Below are 22,616 nucleotides of genomic sequence, written 5' to 3'. Positions count from 1 at the left end.
ACCGCCTCAGCACCCTGGTCCCACCCCCCGGGTTCCTGGACCAGCTCCAGAGGTTAATCCTGGAGTTCTTCTGGCCAGGACTGCACTGGGTCCCTGCAGGGGTACTCCATCTCCCCCCGGAGGAGGGGGGACAGGGCCTGACCTGCACGCGCACTCAGGTCCATGTCTTCCGCCTCCGGGCCCTGCAGAGGCTTCTCAACACCAACAGTGCAGACAGTCCGGCGTGGAGCACGCTGGCGCACGCTTTCCTCTGCCGTTACTGAGGGCTCCAATGCGACCGGCAGCTCCTCTATTTATCCTGCAGAGACCGTCCGCGAGGCCTCTCGGAGCTGCCGGCCTTCTACCAGGACCTCCTCCGCACTTGGTGGCTGCTCGCAGCCTCCAGGTCCTTAGGGGCCACCGTGGGAGAAGACCTCCTCGCGGAGCCCTTGCTACACAACCCCCACCTTCGTGTGCAGGCGGCGGAGTCTCGCACGGTGCGCCGGAGGCTGGTCCTAGGTGGAATCACCAGGGTCGGAGACCTCCTGGACTACGAGCGGGGGGACTGGATGGAGGCCCCGGCGCTCGCCCGGCGCATGGGGCTCTCCGCCCTACGCTCCCCCCGTCTCGTACTCCGGGAGGTGAAGGCTGCCCTGCCCTCCACCGCTCACAGTTACCTCGGCCGGGTCCTGCGAGAGGGTGCACCCCGCCCCCCTCCCACTCCTAGCCCTCCGGACCTCTTTGTGGGCCCCCAGCTTCGCGATCCTGCCTGCCCTGCTCCCCCCCATCACCTCAGCCGGCTGCACACTTTCCAGCCGGTTCCCTTCCGAACTGCGCCTCGACACTTTCTGTACGCGCTCGTGCTTCACACGCTCCACTTCCCCACCCTCATGTCCCGCCCCGATCACAAATGGCGGGACCTCTTGCCGTCATCGGAGGGTGGGGAGCCCCGGTGGGCTGGCCTCTACTCCACCTTGGTCCCGCAGCCCGCCGGGGACATCAGCTGGAGAATCCTCCACGGAGCGGTGAGCACAGGCGTGTACCTGGCGCGGTTCACCCCCATCCCGGACACCTGTACCTTTTGCGGCACGAGGGAGAACCTGGCGCACATCTACATCGAGTGTGCCAGGCTGCAGCCCCTCTTCCGGCTCCTCCAGAACCTCCTCTTGGGGTTCTGGCTGCACTTTTCCCCACACCTTCTCATCCTCTCACACCCTATCCGTGGCCCCACAAAGTCGCGGGACCTCCTCGTCAGCCTCCTCCTGGCCACGGCCAAAATGGCCATTTACAAAACCAGGGAGAGGAGGCTGGCAGGGGGGGTGACCTGCGACTATGGGGCCTACTTCCGTTCCTCCCTCCACTCACGAATCCGAGCAGAGTTCCTCTGGGTGGCATCCACCAACTCCCTGGACGCCTTTGAGGAACGGTGGGCGCTGTCCGGGGTCCTCTGCTCGGTGTCCCCCTCTGGCTCCCTCATTTTAAACCTTTGACCCTCACTCCCGCTCCTGGTTTTTCTTTCGTTGTCCCCCGTATTTACTTGGAACCAGGCTGTTTTTAATGGGTCCCCTCTCATCGTGAGAGGGGCCTTGTAGCCGTGGGCAGGCTACCGGCATCTAGTAGGTACACTTGTGTGAGGAATCCTAATGAAGTCAATGTGACTGCTAATATGCAGAAGTTGCAATAAACAGGTTTTTTCCGTTTGAATTACAACACATGAAGGTTGACAACTTCATGTTTGAGTAAACATGAAGCAGAACATATTCCCATCAGACGTACATCTTCTGTAAATTTCACAGCACTAGAAAATACATAGAACTTCACATTATGAACACCAGAGTTATGAACTAACCAAGCAGCCACACACCTTAATTGGAATTGGAAATATGTAACCAGGCAGCAGAGACTTTCAAAAAGAAAAAAAAAACCTGTACAGCACAGTACTTTGTTAAACATAAGCTACGAAAAAACAAAAGGAAAGTTTTAAAAAATATTCACAAGTTCAGGAAATTGTTTCTGTCCTTGTTTAATTTATATTAAGATGGTTGAAGGCGGTACTTATTTTTTGCATAGTAAAGTTTCAACACTTGGTTCAGCAAATGTTCAGCTGTAAACTTTTGAAAGAATGACCCTAAAGCTTTCTTCAGAGTTATGAACAAGTTCCATTCCTACGGTGTGCATAACCCAGAGGTTCTTCTGTTCTTCTTTAAACCAGTTTAAATTCAGGAGCAAGTAGACATCCTTTTATGTTATATCTGAAAAATTTTATAAGGTACACACTTATGCCACATCACCTCTACTGGCAGATGCAAAAATACAGAAGCTAAACCAAAACCACGCAAATGATGGCTCTGAATTCTGAATGGTGTATATGCCTAGCTTTAAACATGAGGCTATTCCCATGAATTTCAGTGGAACTACAAACATGCTTAAAATTAGGCACATGTACCTTGTTGAATGGGTCCAGTGGTCCATGTGAGCTGAGCACTCATGCAGCCACCCAGCAACAATTCAGGTGCCACCCAGCTGATTAGTAGAGCCCCCACAGCCACCCACAGTGGGCAGCATATGTTTCTATTAGTGGTGCACAACTACTCATGCCTTGGGGCACATAACAAAATTTATTCTCCCCATGGACTGAGAAAAATAGAGGGAACACTTCACTGAATCTATAACATTTTACAGGGTTGGCATTTTTTTCTGCCAACTTTAGGCTTCCAGTTTTATGAAACTGGAAGCAACTGTTCAGCCAAATTCACACTGAAGAAAATACAACCAAAATGGTAACAGAAGTAGAAAGGTTCCTATTCTGAACTTTCAACAGAAAAATTGTTGAATTATCAATGTGGCATCTAGTTCTGTTATGACAGAGCAGTTTCACTATAAAGTCCTGTTCTGATCCACTGAAAAAGTGTTCCAAACTGAAACTGAAATGTTTTGAGACCAAGAGCTATTTTCTTTAAATAAAATATATCAGAAAGAGAATACAAAGAAATAGATATTTCTCAGCCTCTTGTGCCTTTATTTTACATGCCCCTAAAAACCAGATATAGATATAGATATAGATAAGGTGCAGTTGCTGTAAACTCTTTCACATCTGGCATTCTATCATCTGGAACTCAAACAACCAGCATTGTAACCATAAGTAAATTTTATCAGAGAGGTCGCCGTGTTAGTCTGTAGCTTCGAGAACAACAAGAAGTCTTGTGACATCTTAGAGACTAACAGCTATTTTGGAGTATAAGCTTTCATGGGCAAAGACCCGCTTCATCAGATGCATGAGTGGGGGGGGTGGTTTCAGAGGGGTATTTAAAGAGTGGGGTCCCAGTAAGAGGGAGGGACAGAGCTGACAGGGTCTATTCAGGAAGGTGGAAATGGCCCAGTATCAACAGTACTTATCAAAAGAGGAAAAAACAAGTCAGATCAGATTACTTGTAAGTAAATTTTAGTTATGCTTTTCATAAGTACAGTATAGTGAAAGTAAATGCAAATAAATACAGTAAATACAGTATAATTTTACAGTGTACAGTACTACTGTGGTTGGTAGATAAAGTACTCTGCATACCTTTTTGTTTGTTTCTTAACATCTAATCTTGTTTTTCATTCGTGTTAGGCATTGCTCGGTACCTCTCTATGATCCAGAATGTTTGACTATCCGGTAACCTCTCAGTCGTGGGGGTGAAAGAGTTTACTGTACTTCTGTTCACAATAATCTTTATTATGTGATTGTTAGTGGATATGTAACACAAAACTAAATACAGCTAAGTTGCTTTCAAAAGATTCTGTTCAGTCTTGGAACATCTAGTGTTTGCTTATTAATAATAGTTCAAACATTTAACTTTGGATTTAGAGCCTGATGCAGCATTTATTGAAATCAGTGGAAAGAACCCATGGATATCAGCAGACACTGGTTCTTACCTATAATCCTCCAGTTTTCTTAAGCAAACTGTATCACTGCACTCTCTTACAGTGTCATTTTGGGAAGTTTCACTTGAGAATGTAAGACTTGACACCTAAATCAAGAGTAATTTCCACTGGAGTACAATCAATGAAAAAAATGCAAAGGGCTGTGAACTCTCCTCTTTGCTGCTTAGGATGAGTAAAGAAGGGCTGATGGATTGTGCCCCTGTCACCCCCTCCAACCCCGAATTATATTTCTGCTTTTCTATTATTTTAGACATTCAGGGTATGTCCATCCTGAAGGACTGTACAGCAAGATGTTAGGAGATAAAGCTGAGCAACTGAGAGCGGAGAAGATTTTTTTTTTTAAATTGGACTCTTTAAAATCCCTTGTTTATTTCACTGCTAGTCAATACTGTGGGGGATTTGAGGGGTGGTTAATTTTGTTTTGTGCGTCTAGTTATTGCTGGGATTGCCAAACAACGCGTCATTTTACAAGCCAGGGTGGTGATCTTGCAATCCCTAATGATGCCCTGGGCTTCCCGCAGGAATTTGTCTGAGTGAGGGCAGCAGAAAGGGGCTCCAGCGTTACCGGGAGTGTAACTCCAAGCGCAGATTTTATTTTTCCTCAGACTGACACGTGGGCTTTGGTTTGACTAGCTCTGCGAACCACACCACCACTCTGCTTCCTTGGGAACTGCTACTCGCTGGCCGCACACAGGAGAAAGAGGGAAGCTCACGTGTGCTGCATTTCTGACCTTAGCAAAAGCAGCACTTGCTGGAGCGAAAAGACGCAAACAAGCCGCCACGTGTGACAAACGGAGAGCTCGAAACTGACCAGCACTCCGGAGTTACGCACCGCGCAGCGCTCCCACCAAAGCCCCCGCGAACCCGCGCAGCACGGGCCGGGCAGGCGCCGGAGCCCCGGGAAGGAGGGAGGGAGTTCAGGGGACAGTAACTCTGATTTTTCCTGCCCGTCCAGCTTCTCCGGACACTCCCCCCGCCTCATTCCCCCAGGCGCCCCCCAGCCCGCTCCGCCCCCGCCCCACCCCTGCCCCGCGGTGGGGAAGCGCCGCCCGAGCGCAGAGAAGCTCCGGGCCCCGCGGGCGCAGCACGCTGGGGTGAGCCATGGAGCCCCCGGACGCCTGGGACCCCTACGGCCGGCCGGCGCGCCGCACCCAGTGGCTGGTCAGCGCCCTGGCGTATCACTACGGCCTGGACCGGGGCGTGGAGAACGAGATCGTGGTGCTGGCCACGGGCCTGGACCAGTACCTGCAGGAGATCTTCCACCACCTGGACTGCGAGGGCGCCGGCCGCATCCCCCGCGAGGACTTCCGCACGCTCTGCCGGGTGCTGGGGCTGGCCGAGCCGGGGGCGGCGGCGGCCGAGCCGGAGGAGTGCGCCGGCCTCTGGGAGGACCTGGCCCCGGCGCTGACCTTCCGGCAGTTCCACGCGCGGCTCTGCGGCTACTTCAGCGCCAAGGCCGGCAGCCCGCAGCCGCGCCCGGCCCTGGCCAGGCTGCCGCTGGCCCAGGAGAGCGAGCACATCGAGACCCAGATCCGGCTCCGCAGCCCGCTGCGCCGCCGCCGCCCGGCCCGGGGGGGCGCTGCCCTGCGCAGCCACAGCCCGGGCGCGGCCTCCTCGCCCGCCGCCACCCCCGGCCCGGCCCCGCGCGGCAGGCGGCCGGGCTGCTGCTCCCGCGAGTGCTACGAGGAGATCGTGGCGCTGGAGCAGGCGGAGGACCGGCTGGCGAAGCTGGAGGAGGAGAACGGCAGCCTGCGGGAGCTCGTGGAGGACATGCGGGCCGCGCTGCAGAGCAGCGACGCGCGGTGCCTGGCGCTGCAGGTGAGCGGGGCGGGGGCCCAGCCCGCGGGAGCTGCAGCGCTGCAGGCCAGGCAGGGGCAGGTTCCAGCCCCCTGCCCGGGCCGCCCGCCGCCCGCCCGCCAGCACTGCGGGAGCCCGGCCGTGCACTCGAGGCAGGGCAGAGTCACGCTCCAGCGGCGACACTGGGAAGGGGAGCAAGGGGTGAGCTAGCTGCGGTTCTGCTCCCGCCGCTCCTGGCCCTTCTCCGCTCTGAGCGAGGGAAGGGAAGGTAGAACAGGCTGAATCTGCCTAGCCGGGCGCTCTCCAGCCGGGGAATCTGCTGAACAAAGCGGGGTGGACGTTGTCCAGCGCTTCCACCGCACACTGGGCTCTGAGAAAACATTTGGGGTAAATTACAGCACAGAGCCAGGACCGGTGGCTGGAAACCAACTTTATGGGACCCCGGGAAATTTGCCCTCCTCCCCAGTCATAAACATCCTGCTGACTAAAATCCTGCTGGAGCACAGAGGTTGCCGTACCAGAGGGTACCAGACTAGAGAGGCTCAACTACAGATTGACCCTCTCCAACCCGTAACTCTCTCATCCAGCAAACTCCGTAATCCAGCAACATTTTATGTAGCCAAGCGACCACTTGTCATGGGAGTGGCCAAGTTTCCTGTGGTCCCATGAAGTTTGTTTACAGTCACCAGTCCTGGTTTAGGGGTCTGGATTAGGGGTCTGGAGCGCATGACCTATGAGGAGAGGCTGAGACATTTGGGTTTGTTTAGTTTGCAGAAGAGAAGACTGAGGGGCGATTTGATAGCAGCTTTCAACTTCCTGAAAGGGGGCTCTAGAGGGCATGGAAAGTGACTGTTTTCAATGATGACAAATGGCACAACGAGGACCAATGGTCTGAAGTTACAATGGGAGAGGTGTAGGTTGGATTTTAGGAAAACCTATTTCACCAGGAGTGTGGTGAAGCATTACCAAGACAGGTGGTGGGATCTCCATCCATAGAGGTTTTTAAGTCCTGGCTTGATATTGTCTCAGGGAGGATGATTTAGTGGGGGTTGATCCTGCTTTAGGCAGGGGGCTGGACTAGATGACATACTGAGGTCCCTTCCAGCCCTAGAATTCTATGATTATATGAATACTTTTGTTGACTGAAAGCAGAGTTCACTGGAGCTAGCAGTATGGTTACAGGAGCTCATTAAATCTTGTGTTCAGAGCAAACATTTGTTAATGAGTTTGTGACTGATCTGCATTCCCCTCAGAGCTTGGTGAAGATGGGGGGGGCAGGTCTCCCCACCCCAAATGCTTGTAACCAAAACTCATAGGAAAGGGTCTTGCTTTTATTCATTTGGACTCTCACGGAGCAACAAGCTGCCGGAACATATTTTACAAAGTGGGAGGGATGTCTCAGTGGTTTTAACATTGGCCTGCTACCTGCAGGGTTGTGAGCTTAATCCATGAGGAAGCCATTTACAGGTCTGGAGCAGCTAGATTTTTTTTTTTAAAGGAATCGGTTGGGGATGGTGTTTGGCTTTGCCAAGAAGATAGGGGACTAGACTCAATTACCTCCCACAGCCCCTTCCAGTTCTACAAGATGTGTGCATGTGTAAAAGCCCATTAGTGTGAGTTAAAATGCAAAGGAGGGAAGGGGAGACTTTAAATCCTTCCAGGTCTGGCCAGCTACTTGTTTATTTTTTGACCTTCCAGTCATTTTATTTCAGGGGCCATCAAAGCTTCCATATTTTCCATTTAGATATGAACACCCAAAGTACTACTGCTGTTTACCTGAATGATTCAGAGGGCTATGTTCTTTCTAGTCCATATTACTGAATATAAATAGGTCTGTTTTAAACAGGTGGTAACTTGCATGTTTGTCATTATTTCTCCCTCAGTGTTTTGTGTTCCTATTGTTGGTTTTTGCTTAAGACAAACAGTTTGGTTATGTGCAGTTTTCAAGGAGAAATATTTTGTTGCAATATTACTGTTATTTATTAATGAGACATCATAAACTAATGCATTATGTGATTTTTTTTAGAATATATTGTCCATCCTACTGAAATATGCACTTGGATTAGGGCCATCAAGCAATTTAAAATTAATTGTGATGTTAAACAGTAAGGCTGCATTTACACTACCAAGTTCTTTTGAAACATATTTTGAAAGAAGGGGGCTCTTTCAAAAGATCCTGTAGAGCATCTACACACACAAGGCATTCTTTCAAAAGTAAATTGAAAGAATGCAGCACTCCTTTTGAAATTGCTCTTCCTTTCCCATTTCAGGAAGGTATTGCCCTCTTTCAAAAGCATCTTCAGAAAGAAAACATGTATAGATGCTCCACAGGCCCTGGCCTGTTCTTTTGAAATAGTGGGGGCTGTGTGGATGCTCTCTTCTGAAAGAGCAAATCACGCTGTTAATCTGCTTTTTTGTGTGGATGCACTCTTTCAAGAGCAGTTCTGTTGAAAGATCTCTGTAATGTATATGTAGCCTAACAGAATACATTTATTTAAATATTTGGATGTTTTCTACATTTTCAAATACTGATTTTAATTACAACGTAATACAAAGTGTACAACAATCACTTTGTATTTATTCTTATTACAGGTAAACAAAATATGTTTTTCAATTTACCTTTTTCAAGGTGCAATCTTTTTGTCATGAAAATTGAGCTTGAAAATGTAGAATTATATACAAAAAACCTGCATTCAAAAATAAAATAATGGAAAACTTCAGCGCCTACAAGTCCACTCAGTTCTACTTCTTGTTCAGCCAATCACTCAAAGCTTGTCTACGCTGCTGGGAAGAGTGACCCTTTCAGGGTCGATCTTTCAGAGTTCAGTTTCACCTGTCTGGTAAAGGCATGCAGAATGACGAGTAACGGAGGTCAACAGGAGAAACTCTCCTGTCTATCTCCCTCACTGGGGACAGACCTAAAAGTCGTCTGCAGATATGTCAATTCTATCTACACAATTGCTGTAGCTTGAATTGTGTATCTGAAATGAACTTTCTAGGTTGGTTACAGTTGCAAGAGATAATGCTGCCTGCTTCTTGCTTACAACAGCACATTAAAGTGAGAACAGAAGTTCTCATTGCATTGGTGCAAGCAGAATGCCCTCCATTTTTCCCCCACCAAGCAGAATGAACTTTGTTATGTGCACCAATATGAAGGTGGTGCATGGAACATCAGCTCCGTGTTGTGGCACATAACTAGATTTGTGTGGAAGGGGTGGAGGCCATGGGGTTCTGAGTGTGGGAGGAGCTCAGGCCTGGGGCAGAGGGTGGGAGTGCAGGGTATTAGGACTCTGTCTGAGGTGTGGATTCTGGAGTGGGGCTGAGGATGGGGAACTGAGTGCTGAAACAAAAGGTTAGGATGCAAAGGCTCCTCCTGGGGAATGCATGCTCTGGGATGGGCCTGGCACAAGAAGATGGGGTGTAGTGTTGTGAGGGAGGTGCTCAGGACCACGCAGCTGCAGGGGGCAGTCCAGGGCCGACCTGCTCTGGCCACAATGGGGGAGAGGGGCTGGGCCACCTGAGCTGCGGTAGGGGGTCCAGGCTGCCCCAGCCGTAGTGGGTGGGTGTTTGGGTGTCTTGGATTTCTAGGTCACTCTGACTGAGGTGGGGAGTGGTCTGGGGCCAGACAGCATCAGGTGAGCTCTCAGACCATGTTGCCTGGGCCACATATCTGCAGCAGGGGAGCTCTGCAGCTGGGCCACTTGAGATGTGCCAGGGGAACTCTGGGCCCAGGCTGTACTTCCCCCAGCCACGAGGCTGGAGGCTAGTTTGAGGGTGGGATGGCCCTCCTTGCAGGAGTGCCTTGAATGCATGTGTGGGGATAACTAGGCAGCTGCACAGCCAGACAGCTTGAGGGAACTTAGGTTGCAAGATATTTATGTGCCAGATGCGCTAAAAATTCGTATGTCCCTTCATGCTTCAGCCATCATCCCTGAGAACTCTTTGTCTCTAGGGAGACAAAAACACTGTCTGGCATCAAGGAGTAGTACAGAAAAGGTGAGGCCCTGGAAGCTTGATTTCTCCAGTTGTTTCAGTTTGACTAGTTAACTTGAGTTAATAAATATATTTAGCATTTAGCTAATGCTTACATAGCTGCCCTCAGGCAGACTTGAAACGGGGATCTCTGGAGTTTAATAGAGGCACCCTTACAGCTTGAGATAAAGGCCAGCTGGCTGTCAGCTTAGGCTGTAGAGGACGCATTCTTTCTCTGTGAAGACGTTTAGGTACCACTCCATGGGACAGTTAACCACAGGTAGGTATGTGGATTACACTTATATATGCTTGAAATTCTACTTTGGCATTAACTATTTAATCTTCACAGCAGCCCAGTGAAGCAGTCTTATCGCTGCTTTACAAATAGGAAGAAAGAGGCAAAACAGGGCCACCAGGTGAATCACTGGAAGATTAAAACTCAGTACAACTGCTCATTACTGACCGCAGGCTTACTCATAGAACCTAGCTACCTAAAAAAAGGCATATCATGCTTCTCCAAACACTAGAGCTGTATCTACACTTGCATTCCTCTTTCAAAAGAGGCATGCAATTGAAGGAAATCAAAAATGCAAGTAAGGCACTGATTTACATATCTGGCACCTCATTTGCACATTCGCCTTTCGAAAGAGCTTTTTTGAAAGAAACAGCGTAGTGTAGACAGGGCTTTTTCGAAAGTAAACCCTATTTTGTTTCAGGGAGAAGGGTTCTTTTGAAGATGGCGTTTACTTTTGAAAGGGCCCCATCAACACTGCTTTTTTTCCCCAAAAGAAGCTCTTTGGAAAGGAGAATGTGCAAATGAGGTTCCAAATGTGTAAATCAGTGTCTTATTTGCATTTTTGCTTTCCTTCATTTGCATGCCTCTTTCGAAAGAGGAATATGAGGGTAGACACAGCTTAGTTGTCTCCCTGAGAACTGATTCAAATAATATGGAGACATGACATTAAAACAATATGAGAACATTCAAAATATTTGAAGCAAAGTTTGTGGTACCTTTAATGAGTCAATGTTTCTCAATAAATTATGGATTTTGAACATACTTGTTTTTTCAAGGATTGTGCCCATAAACTTTGTATAAGCCACAGGTGGGTTCCTAATTAAGGCTAGATTTACCATAGAGGAAGAATAAGTGATGAAGATGTGCCCATTTTCAGCTTTGATTAAAATGTTATTTTCAAATAAATTAATCTATGTTTCTCTTTCTGCCCCTGTTGATTGTAGGTAGGACTATGGCAAAGCCATGCCAATCATAAGAAAGATGGGACCTGTTTTATAGGTAATAGGAGACTGTTAACTTCCAAACACTCCCAGCCCAGCAAGTGCCTGCAGAGTGTCCTAAACGAGGTGGAACTAATCCGGAATTCCAGGGATGGACAAATTGAAGAAGCAATTAGGTTCAATCAAGAATTGCAAAAAGATCTGAGGAGTTCTCAAGAAGCTGTAGTCACCCTGGAGGACTGCAACCGGAAGCTGAAGAGGGAACAAGCAAAAATGAGGAAGAAAGTGGAAGAAGCTAGACATGCAGTCCTTACCAGTCTTGGCAAAGTGAAGGAGTTAGAAGCAGAAGCCAATAAAGTGCCACATTTGCAGACATACATCCAGCAGCTAGAATCAGAACTACAGTACTATAGGTAAGTCTGATACCATTCAAAATTAAATATATCAAATCATATTTAATCATAGCTGCACTGGAAAATAAATGGGTATATTTACTGAACCTAATCAGATGTTTTCTAAGGTGTGTTTGGAGAGGAATTAGGAGCTACCTATTCACTTGCTTAGAAGGCATCCCTAGCAGGGCTCACTGCCTTCATGGAGTTTGGCCCGAGAAAGAATGACTGATTTTGGCCTGCAGTGAGGTGGGAAGACTCCCAGAATAACTTACCCATCAATGAAAATTAGAGCAGTAATGCCTCAAGATAAACCAAAAAGGCCGTTGTATCCTCAGTTCTTTATATATTGCATTTTCCATCATTAAGGTTTTCATTTAACTAATGGAATTGGAGTAGTTCCTGTTACTTAAACTGGATACACATAAAATAGTATCTGAGCAGATGATGTTCCATCATTCTAAACCTATCCCTGGTGAACAAGGTGGCCTAGATTCTGCCCTACAATGTTTAACTGTGACATAACTTGTATTTGTCACTTTTCATTGATAGAAGGCATTTTTACTTAATTAAATAGCTAGCTAATCCAAAACAAAACATGACAGGTGCGATTCCTTGGCTGTACCAACTACTAAGCCTTCCACTGATGATAAAACAAATAGAAGCTGAAAGCAAGAAAAAAAGCCAGCAGTGAAAGTTGTGGTTTACAGTTCTTAGTATACCGAGTGGCCCACTTCACAATTTTAGTAAAGGCGAGAGCAATTTTTAATTTAATACCTACTATGTGATAAGTGAGCATCAATAACTGTAAAAATATACTCGTGAGATCATGTATCCATTTTCATTCATAGCTCACAAAGACATTATTATACCTCTTTTACATATGAGAAAACTGAAGCATAGGAAAGTTGTCACGTACTTTAAGTTAGACATAAATGTAATGGCCTTCTGAAGCAGAACCTTGTCTCTCTAACTCCTAGTCTTGTGCTTTAGGCACTAGGACAGGGTCAGAGAACCTTTTTTTCTATCAGGGATCCTCAGACAAAATAATTTGGGGATATTTGGGGCTTCCCCTGGGCTCTGGGGAGGGGCAGAAGTGAGGGGTTCAGGATGCAGGAGGGGGCTGGAGTATAGGAAGAGGCTCAGGGCTGGGATGCAGGTATGGGTTCTGGGAAAGAATTAGGATGTGGGTTCTGACTAAGGGCAGAAGGTTGAGGGTGGGGGATCAGGGTACAGGCTCCAGCCAGGCTGTGATTACTTCAGGCAGCTACTGTTGGCGACAAAGTGGACTAAGACAGGCTCCCTGTCAGGCCTGGGTCCAAGATGCTCCAGGAAGTGACTGCAGAGTCTGTCATTTCGGCCAGGTGGTTCTGTGCAGTATGCAGTGCCCACACCTGCAGGAACTGGCCCTGGGAACTGTGGAGGTGGTGTGGGGGGTTGGGTCAGCATGCAGAGCTTCCCTAATTGCCATGCTGCCTTGGTGCCATGGGAGCTTACTGGCAAGGAGATGCTCACTGCTCTAGCCCTAGCTCAGGGCTTCTGGCCTGCGGCACCAAGACTTGCTGTGGGACAAATGAAATGAAGCAGGAAGCCAGATCCACAGATTCCCCACCCCTGCACTAAGACACCAGCTTGGATACATATATCCCCAGAAGAGAAAAATGTACACAAATTTCATTAGTACCTAATCCTCATGTTCTTGCTCAGACAAAAGTTCCATTGAACTGGGAATTTTGCATGAGTCAGGGCTAGATCCATAGACATGTAATAAAAAGGTAACATACACAAACTGACTTTCCTTCCATTTTTAACCTGATTCTTTACTTTTAAATGCTGTATTAATGTTTTTACTATTCAGAACTGCTTCCCATTTTTAGTCTGTTATTTCCTGTTTCCTTACAGTAAGAATTCATATGGAGCTATTTCTGGTGTTACAGCTATTGTACTGTATTGATAGGGGTAAGAAGTATCTAAAAATAATCATACTATCCGGTTTCTTTTTATGTATGTGTATATATTGTGTCTATATTGTGTGTGTTGATATCTTTTGGTTGCAAAAAATAAATGCATTTAATTAAATGGCTGTGCCATTTTAAACTATCATCAAGGGCACATAACTTCCAAAACAGCTACTCAAATGGGTTTGCTGGGAGAAATTTTTTTCCAAAATTTATTTTCAGTGAGAACCACAGATTTGATGATACCCAAACATTTCAAGAATTCATGTCAGTTTTGCAAAATTATTTTGATAAAAAAAACTTATTTTCAAAATATCAAAATGACTGTTGAATTTTCCTTTAATTTTATTTTTAACATTTTTATACAGTTAAACAAATGCTTGAAAACAAAATAAAATATTTCATTGAATAATTTTTTTCAGTCTTCAAAAAATTAAATTTTTTGGTTTTTATACCCAAAACTGTTTTTCTTTTTTTTGAATTTCCAGAAAACTGAAAAATCTGTTACTTACCCAACTTTAATCCTGTATGAGCTCTACAGCCTTGTCTCTACTGCCTGAGACTTCACCTGCCCAAAATAACAAGTCTCCACTGGCCAACACAGGGCTGAGGGCTCAGTTCCAAAGTTTGGTGGAGCATGGAAGTGCGTTTTTGAGAAGAGGGTGATAGGCCGGTTAAAGATGAATAAGAGACCTCAGCTCAGACTTGCTCAAGCAAGCACTCATGCAGACCATAGCAACATAAAGATCAATGGTTTATTAATCCATATTAGATATGTTTTGATATACAATTCTCAGATGTAATTTTATTTTTGGAATAGTTTGGAGTGAGTATAATGCTCAGGAATGATGCCTGACCCGACTGACTGAGAATTGCAGGGTTTTTAGCCACAGAACACATTCTGCATAGTGCAAGCTTCCCCTATTAATCCATCAACGCACCTTGAGGCTTAGCCCTACAATAGTGACATCGCCCTGAGAAGTATTTCTCTTTGTTCTCAGCTGAGACTGCCAACAACAGAGCCAGTTAACCTTAACATCAGTTGTGATACCCATGGGGACAATGCCCCTTTCAGTTACACAAGCGTCTCACTGACTCCACTGGGTCACACTTATGTAACTTTGAGTGAGCAGGGGCCAGATTATGCTCAGAGCTATATGCTCCACTCTGCCACTGAAACCCAAGTCACTTGAAGGAGGGTTTCAAAATAGACACTATTCCTCATAGGTTTACCAATTTCAAAATAAGCCAACCACTATTTTGAAATTATTTCTAAATAGTGGTTGCATTGTGTAGACACGAGGATAGTTATTTTGAAATAACAAAATAACAAAATAAGACCTACCCTTAGTCATCGAATAGCCATCAGGTTGCAGTAGCTTTTGGTCACTATCAGTCAGGTGTGGATTCAAAACTGGAGTCTGATTCAGGCAAGATTGCAAGCATTACATCCATTGCTGTGCAAGAAAGCATTTGCACTTAAAATATTTTCCTGAGCAGTTGCTTGTGGTATCCACCAATGCATATTCCTGTAAACTGTCATGTAGAATATTGATACCTGTGTTGTACTGATATATTTTGATATATTTTGCTTAATGCTGCTCCTTGTTTGAGCTCTTAATTCTTTCTATAATGGATGGGTTTGTTTAATACATTCCTTTCTTTGGGATTTATTTCTCACTAGCTTAGGATACATAGTAAGGATAGATGAATGTATTCTATGTTGTTTTTTTTTTAAAAATAGCTACAATTTCAAGTTAAACCTATCATTGTAAAGGTAAATTTGTAGAAATCTCTGACTGAAAAACATGAATCAAAGTTCACTTCAAGGGTATGAATGTATATTTATCTCAGTAGGATTTGTGTGGCTTGTTGCCACTCACACTGTTATATATTGGCAACAGTTGAGATGTTATATTAGCCCCACAAATTTACTGACCTTTGATTTTGAAAGTAAGCATTGGTGTGAGATTCTTCTGTTAGATTTCACCACTGTTGAAATTATGAGGAGCACTGCTTATATTAAAGACCTCCCAACATTTTCCATTATAAGAGTATTTTGGCTGCTTATAATTTAGCCAGACTTCAGTCTTTTGAGCTGAACTTCTCTATTCTGGTGTTTGCCTCCAGCTGATTTTTTTTTAAGCAAAGTGATAAAAAAGTTCAGCTATTTCAAAGAAAAACCAAGGGGGATTATATGTTGTGCTGATGGTAAAAAAACATTCTCTCCAACAGCCCTGACATTTTTGGTTTTCCTCATATGGACACTGTTCTATACCCTGGCTCATCTTTGTTGTTCTTCTCAGAACCTGTTCTGAGGTTACTATGTCCTTTCACAAATGGGGCAACCAGGACTGGACACAGTATTCAAAGAATGAGTAAATGATGGATTTATATAGCAATGTCATGATATTTACTGCCTTATTTTTATCTTTTCACTGACATACTACAGCTGGACTTCCCTGTTCTGGCACACTCAGGACCTGAACAGTCCTGAACAAGGGAGTTTGCTGGACCAGGGTAGCTGGCCCTTTTGCTGCTGGCAACGGGGCTCTGCTGGGCTCTGCTGCCCACTCTGTCTGGGCTCCCTACTGGCCCAGCTCTGCTCCCAGCTCAGCTGTGTTTCCAGACATCAGTGCTGCAGACCTTGGACCAGCTCTGCCCCTGGCCCTGGCTGGGCTCTCAGCCACTGGCCAAGCTCCACTCCTAGCCACAGCTGGGCTCATGGCTGCCAGCCCATTTGCGTTTGAACTCCCAGTTGGCCCCCACTCCCAGATGCTGGGGCTTTCTGATCCAGCAACATCTGTGATCCTTCTGGACCAAAGAGGGTCAACTGTACTAGCATCTCTTGACTCTTCAGCACACACCAGCAGCAGTTTTCAGAGAATATGCACAGTGACTCCAAGATCTCTTTCTTGGGCAGTAACAGCTAATTCAGAACTTGTATCATGTATACATGCTGTAATCAATGTTGCATTTCTTCTGCCTTTTTGTTGCTCAGTCATCCTGTTTTGAGAAATCCCTCTGTAAGTCCAATAATTGTATTTAGCAAGTGCTTTTTTATGTGCCAGTACTTGCTGGTACTGAGTACTGGAACTTCCACAGCCGCAGCTGCATGATTGGCTGAGGAGAGGGGAACAGGGAGCCAGCTGAGTACTGGCTCCCTTTTTTATTGCAAAAAAACCCAAACAAAACGCTGGATTTAACTATCTTCGATAATTTTGTATCATTTGCAGACATGGCCACTTCACAGTTCACCCCTCTTTCCAAGTCATCTATGAATATCGTCAGCAGCATAGGTGGTCCCCATACCAATCCTTGGGGGACTCTGCTGTTCACTTCTCACCAATGTGAAAAACTGACCATTTATTCCTACCCTTTATTTGCTATCTTTCAGCTAGTTACTGATCCCTAAGAGGCTCTCTCTTTCATTCTATAACTACTTAGATTTCCTAAGTTCCCTCACCCAAGGCTTTTGTCAAAGGCTTTCTGAAAATCCAAGTACACTATATCCACTGGGTTACCCTTACCAACATGCTTGTTTGACCCCCTGAAAGAATTTCAGTAGGTTGGTTGTGGCATGATATCCCTTTTCAAAACTTATATTGACTCTTACCCAGCAAATCATATATATCTGTTTGTCAGGTAATTCTGTTCTTTATTAAAGTTACAATGAATGTGCCCGGTACCGAGGTTAGGCTTACTGACCTATAATTGCTAAGTTTACCTTGGGGTGGGGGGTCCTTTTAAAAGTCATTACCTACTATCCAGTCATCAGAACCAGAGACTGATTTAAGTGATAGGTTACATGCCACAGTTGATAACGCTGTAGTTTGATATCTGAGCTCCTTCCCAATGCTTGGAAACATACAAATGCTGTGTGGCTGTGGGAGGTGTTAGGGGAGGTCTGCATGTGCTCCTTTTGCACCACTCAATGGCCTCAGATCTGAGGGTGAAAGGAGAGGGGAGAGTTGCCCATACATAGATGTGTGCACGCGTGCATAACTGTCTGTTTACCACAGGGTTTTTTTAATTAATTGTTACATTTTAAAGTTTTCAGAGACATCTTTAAGAAAGAAGCATTATGAATAGTAAGAAAATCCTTTCACAACAGCTGGAAGTAATTCCAGAAAACTTCACTCATCCCACATGAATCAGGTACTTGAGGCCTTTAATGCGTGTGGGGTGCATGAGTGAGAGGCATGCATTACTAGCATCCTTGTTCGGTGGATTAGCAGAAGCCTGTTTTTTCCAGCATCAATCTGGTCCCTGTCTTGGTTACTGCATTAACTTACAAAACAAAAATCCAAGCACCAAAGAGAAAGAACAGCTGGTGTTTAGGCAGCATTGAGTGTGGAGGCTAGAAAAGTATATAGTAAAGTTCCCACCTTTGCAAACTTCAGGCTTGCAAATGCAATTATTTGCAAGCCCAGGGCTCTGGGCAGGAGTGCTGCCAGCTGCTGCTTCCCTGGGGCTCCAAGTGGGGAGCGCCAGCAGCCACAGGCTCACCAGAACTCTGTGCAGGAGCACCCACAGCTGGGGCTCTGGCCAGGGAGCGCTGGCAGCTGCAGATTCCCCATGTTCACGAAATTCAACATTCACGAGGGTTCGTAACACCGAACCCTTGCAAATGTGGAGACCCTACTTTATATTGAAATTAAAGAGCTATCAAGAAAAAAATTATTAAATTCATCCCCTGTCATCAACCTTAGGAAAAAGTCAAGTCACAACAATCCTCTTCAACACTTCGTGACTGTCACAGATGTATCCCTATTAGACCTAGCGGCTTCAATAACCAAATCTTTGCAAAAATGCTGTAATGTGATATATCTATCAGAAAGAGAGAGAATAATAAAAAAATATTGCACAGGTGCAAAATTGAATTTTAAAATGTTAGAAACAAACAAACAACCAAGCACCATCCAAAATGCAGCAGTAAAGGAAACATTTCACAGCAAGGATTATGCACTACATAACTTGGGTTAGAGAAGAATGTACAGGTTTTTTTCCTTAAAACAGTAAAGGGACTAGGAGGAAACTAATTGTTTTTCATCCCATTTGAAACAAAAATAAAGACTAAATCAATCTGTGCGAATCAGAGTTAGTAACAGGGATGCTGAAAGAGTTTTTACTATAGCAGTGCTAACCAGCACTATGCCAGTCATCTAGGTCCATGCAAGGGATCAGATAATGCCAGTTGTGCTCTCAGTATGCGTGGTCTGGTCCACAATTACAGTTCAACCCCCATTTTCCGACCCTCCAGTTATCAAACATTCCATTTTATCTGACACCATCCAGGGTGGTGTGGGATAAAATGGAATGTTGGATAGCTGGGGGTCGGATAATTGCTACTCCAGCTCCATGGCAGCCAGCAGCCAGCCCCATGCAGCTGGCCCCAGGGAACCAGCAGCCAGCCCTGCAGCTGCTAGGAGCTGGCTCTGTGGCAGCCAGCCCTGGGGAGCACGGTTGCCAACCACAAATGTTTCATTGATGGACAAAATGGAAAAAGCTTGTGGACAGACAAATTTTTTTACAGACATGACTTTTATACTATATGAAGATCACATAAATGGCCAAAAGTGAAACATAATCATTGTTATTCATACACCACAAGAATACCCTAGAAGTCCTAGAATCATAGAATCCCAGGGCTGGAAGGGAACTCAGGAGGTCATCAAGTCCAGCTCTTTGCCTAAAGCAGGATCCCAGCCAGGACTTTGTCAGCCTGGGACTTAAAAAGCTGTGAGGGTGGAGATTCCACCTCCTGTCTCAGTAATGCAGTCCAGTGCTTCACCAACCTCCTGGTGAACTGGTTTTTCCTAATATCCAACCTACACCTCCCCCTCTGTAACTTCAGACCATTGCTCCTTGTTTTGCCATCTGTCACTACTGAGAACAGCCTGTTTCCATGCTCTTTAGAGCCCTCCTTCAGGAAGATGAAGGCTGCTATCAAATTGCCCCTCACTCTTCTCTTCTGCAGACTAAATAAGACCAGATCCCTCAGCCTTTCCTCATAGGTCATGTGCTGCAGCCCTCTAATCATTTTCATTGCCCCCCACTGAATTTGCTTCAATGCATCCACATCCTTCATATACTGGGAGGCCCGGAACTGGAGGCAGTACTCCAGATGTATCCTCACCAGTGCCGAACAGAGGGGCTAATAACTTCTCTAGATCTGCTGGAAATGCTTCTCCTAATGCATCCCAATATACCATTAACCTTCTTGGCTGCCAGGCTACAAGTCAGTACAGTGACCTGTTCCCCTTCTGATCTGCTCTGGCATGGCCTGTATGAGCCTGTATGAGGTGAAGATGGTAAAGTACTAGAGAGATAACAAGTATCAGTGAGGTAGCTTGTTAGTCTGTATCTTTGAGAACAACAAGAAGTCCTGTGGCACCTTATAGACTAACAGATATTTTGGAGCATAAGCTTTTGTGGGCAAAGACCTGCTTCATCAGCAGATGCATCTGATGAACCGTGTGTTTTCCCACGAAAGCTTATGCTCCAAAATATCTGTCAGTCTATAAGGTGCCACAGGACTTCTTGTTCTAGGGAGACAACAGACTCCCTACGCCAGCAAACAAGGTGTTTTCATATATCAGTGTGTAAATATAAACTTTTTTCAAGCCAGATGCCGACACAGAGTTTATACACAGCTGTTTTTCAGAAATCTTCATAGCAATATTATTAGAAATTAAACTGCAGAGTTTCAGCACAAAAGCATTTGGAACATGCTCTGTTTAGAGTTAATAGCATCTGTTAGATACCATACGCATTTTACAAAAGATTTAAATGGCAATATTCAGGGAGGATGTTGTGTGCAGGAATACACCCTGAGGACCATAATAATACGACAAAATGAATGAAGTCATCCTGGAACAGCTCATAGAAGACTCACAGATGTTACTGCAGAAAAAATACTACTTTTAAATTGTTTTATACTAAACAAAGCGTGGAAGGATAAAGTCATGCATTCAGAGTGAATGACCTGGAGACCTGATGTACAAAACTGTAGGGGGCAAAAACTCAGGGCAACTCAGCTCATTTTTGATTTGTAAATTTTGATTTTGTGACCTTTTGATTCGGTGACCTTCTGTACCCAGAGTTTGCACTTCAGCCTTTAATACTCTGTAGTTTGACCGTTTAGAGCAGGAGTAGAGAACCTGCAGCCCACGGACTGGATCTCGCCTCTGCCTTATTTTGATCAGCCCATGGGTGAGGGCTTCCTCACGATGCACAAGCAGAGCCCCAGTGACCTGACTTGAGTATGAGTGATGTGAGTCTCTCTCTGTTTTACTTCTCATTTGTGTGATTTTTTCTGTGTCTCAGTGCTCCCTGGCTGAAGAAGGGTTCCCCATGCTTATCTAGAGAATGAACTTAATTCACCTTTTATTTGGTTACAAGTTTTTCTTTCTCTTTTTATAATTCCTAGACAGCATTTTGGTAATGCTGATGCTATCAATTGTCCAGATAAATTATTTTTAATTATTATTTTTAATTATCTAAATTTACTGGAAAACATTCATGAATTGAAAATAGGAATTGACCCCCCGCCCCCACTTTTTATTGAAAACTCACCACAATGAGAACCATTGTCAAAGTTATGTTATCTTTGAAGATCTCTGGGCTAGTAGTAGGCATCCTTCGATCCCGAGGGATCATGGGTTTGCGCCCCAGTTGGACTGATTCGAGCAGCGTCTTCTGTGGCTGTGCAATCCAATCCGGGAGTGGCAGTCCTTTCCGCACTGTGAGCAGCAGTAGGCAGATGTCGCTCTGGTATCACAGGCACGGATCTTCCTGAGGGCTCTCCTGTCTTCCGCTTCCTTCACCAGGGTAGTTTCATACATAGCAAGAGCTTCCTTCACTCCCTGTTTCCAGGCACGCCTGTCTGAGGCGAGCGAATGCCAGGTGTTCATACTGATAGAGAGAGCGCTGAGGTCATGCTTGCACGTGTCCTTGTAGCGCAATTTAGGTCACCCTTTCAGCCTCTTTCCAGATGCCACTTTGCCGAAGAGGAGGTCCTTCGGTATTCAGCCATCCGTCATGCGTGAGACATGGCCCAGCCAGTGCGTACGCCTCTGTTTGAGAAGGGTGAACATGGAGGCGGTGCCTGCCTTCTCAAGCACTGCACTGTTGGGGACCTTGTCCTGCCATGAGATACCAAGTATGCGCCTAAGGCAGCGCATGTGGAATGTGTTGAGCCGCTGCTCTTGTTTTGAGCTCAAAGTCCATGTTTCACTGGCATACAGCAGTGTGCTCAAAACACAGGCTATGTAGACCTGCACCTTGGTGTGTACAGTGAGCTTATTGTTAGCCCGTACTCTCTTCGTCAGCCTGGAGAACGTTGTGGCGGCTTTTCCAATGCGCTTGTTAATCTCACTATCAAGTGACAAGTTGTCCGAGGTCATCGAGCCTCGGTACACGAATTCATGGACGACTTCCAGTTTGCAGTCCAGCACGTTGATAGATGGCTCATTATCCAAGTTTTATCTCTGGGCTAGATATAGCACAAAGGATCTTGAATCTCCTTATTCTATTTAGAACAATAATATGGTCTTAGGAGATTCCAACCAGAGATCTTTGTCTGTACAAATGGACAGCAGCTCCATTGTTTCTTGAACCTGCCTAAATGCTAAACTGATTAAGGCAGGTGAACCATGTATGTCACTTACAAAACCAAATATTTTTGTATTTCTGGAGAAGCAGGAATGTTATTTAGCAATACATGTGGGCATGACTACAGCACATGCTGACCTGCTGATTTTACTTCCAGTCTCCTCCACGCTGACAGAATTCCTGCAGAATAGCAAATAGAGGATCATTGCTCAAATTCAGTGCCAGGTTCCTTTCTATTTACTCCCAATTACATGTCATTTTTTTCAAGCTTGTAATAAGCATCTCATCTATGTTACAAGTCTGTCTGTTACTTGTAGTGTGGAATAGCAGGGCTTTCGTTGTGTCTTTTCAGTGGCTTTTTCCACTAGGCTTTTATTTATGATAATCAGCAGATGATTTGTGGATAACTGTCAAATTGCCCCACAAATCTGCATCTTTGTCATTGATATCGGCAGATGGTATTTGATGCCTAAGAAACACTATGCAGTCACAACTCAAACTAAATTCTGTACTCAAAAGACTTAAAAAATATTCCACAGCTGATGGACAACATTTTAATGAAATGACCTCTGCATTTTAGCTGGAGGTTTTGCTCATTATCCTTAGAGATTATCTCACACTGTAAATATTAGGATACATGCAGATGTTCTAATCCTCCAAAGTTCAGAGGGGTGTTTCGATCCAGGATTTTGGCTGAGCCCATTATGCAAAGTGCAGTTCTACATATGGGTGCAGAAATCAA

At 45.6% G+C, this 22,616-nt stretch overlaps 2 protein-coding genes across 4 annotated transcripts in view; one reads left to right on the top strand and one right to left on the bottom strand.

Moving 5' to 3' along the window:
- Positions 1-5,192, bottom strand: part of CFAP92 (cilia and flagella associated protein 92 (putative)) — a 135,382-nt gene extending 130,190 nt beyond the window's left edge. The window contains exon 1 of the mRNA XM_075005903.1: positions 5,149-5,192. The gene's annotated coding sequence lies outside the window, so the exon portion shown is untranslated. The remainder of the gene's footprint in view (positions 1-5,148) is intronic.
- EFCC1 (EF-hand and coiled-coil domain containing 1) overlaps positions 5,005-22,616 on the top strand; it is a 90,587-nt gene continuing 72,975 nt past the window's right edge. For all 3 annotated transcript variants that reach the window (XR_012647049.1, XM_075006233.1, XM_075006232.1), the window contains exons 1-2: positions 5,005-5,721; positions 10,912-11,321. Coding sequence is in view for 2 of the 3 variants with exons in the window: in XM_075006233.1 (XP_074862334.1) it covers positions 5,005-5,721; positions 10,912-11,321 (1,127 nt within the window). In the remaining variant the exon portion in view is untranslated. The remainder of the gene's footprint in view (positions 5,722-10,911; positions 11,322-22,616) is intronic.

The sequence above is a fragment of the Carettochelys insculpta genome, chromosome 11, assembly GCF_033958435.1.
Source record: "Carettochelys insculpta isolate YL-2023 chromosome 11, ASM3395843v1, whole genome shotgun sequence".
In the NCBI taxonomy this organism is placed as follows: Eukaryota; Metazoa; Chordata; order Testudines; family Carettochelyidae; genus Carettochelys; species Carettochelys insculpta.
Note: the sequence above shows the minus strand (reverse complement) of the source record. Positions and strands in the feature narration are given on the sequence as shown.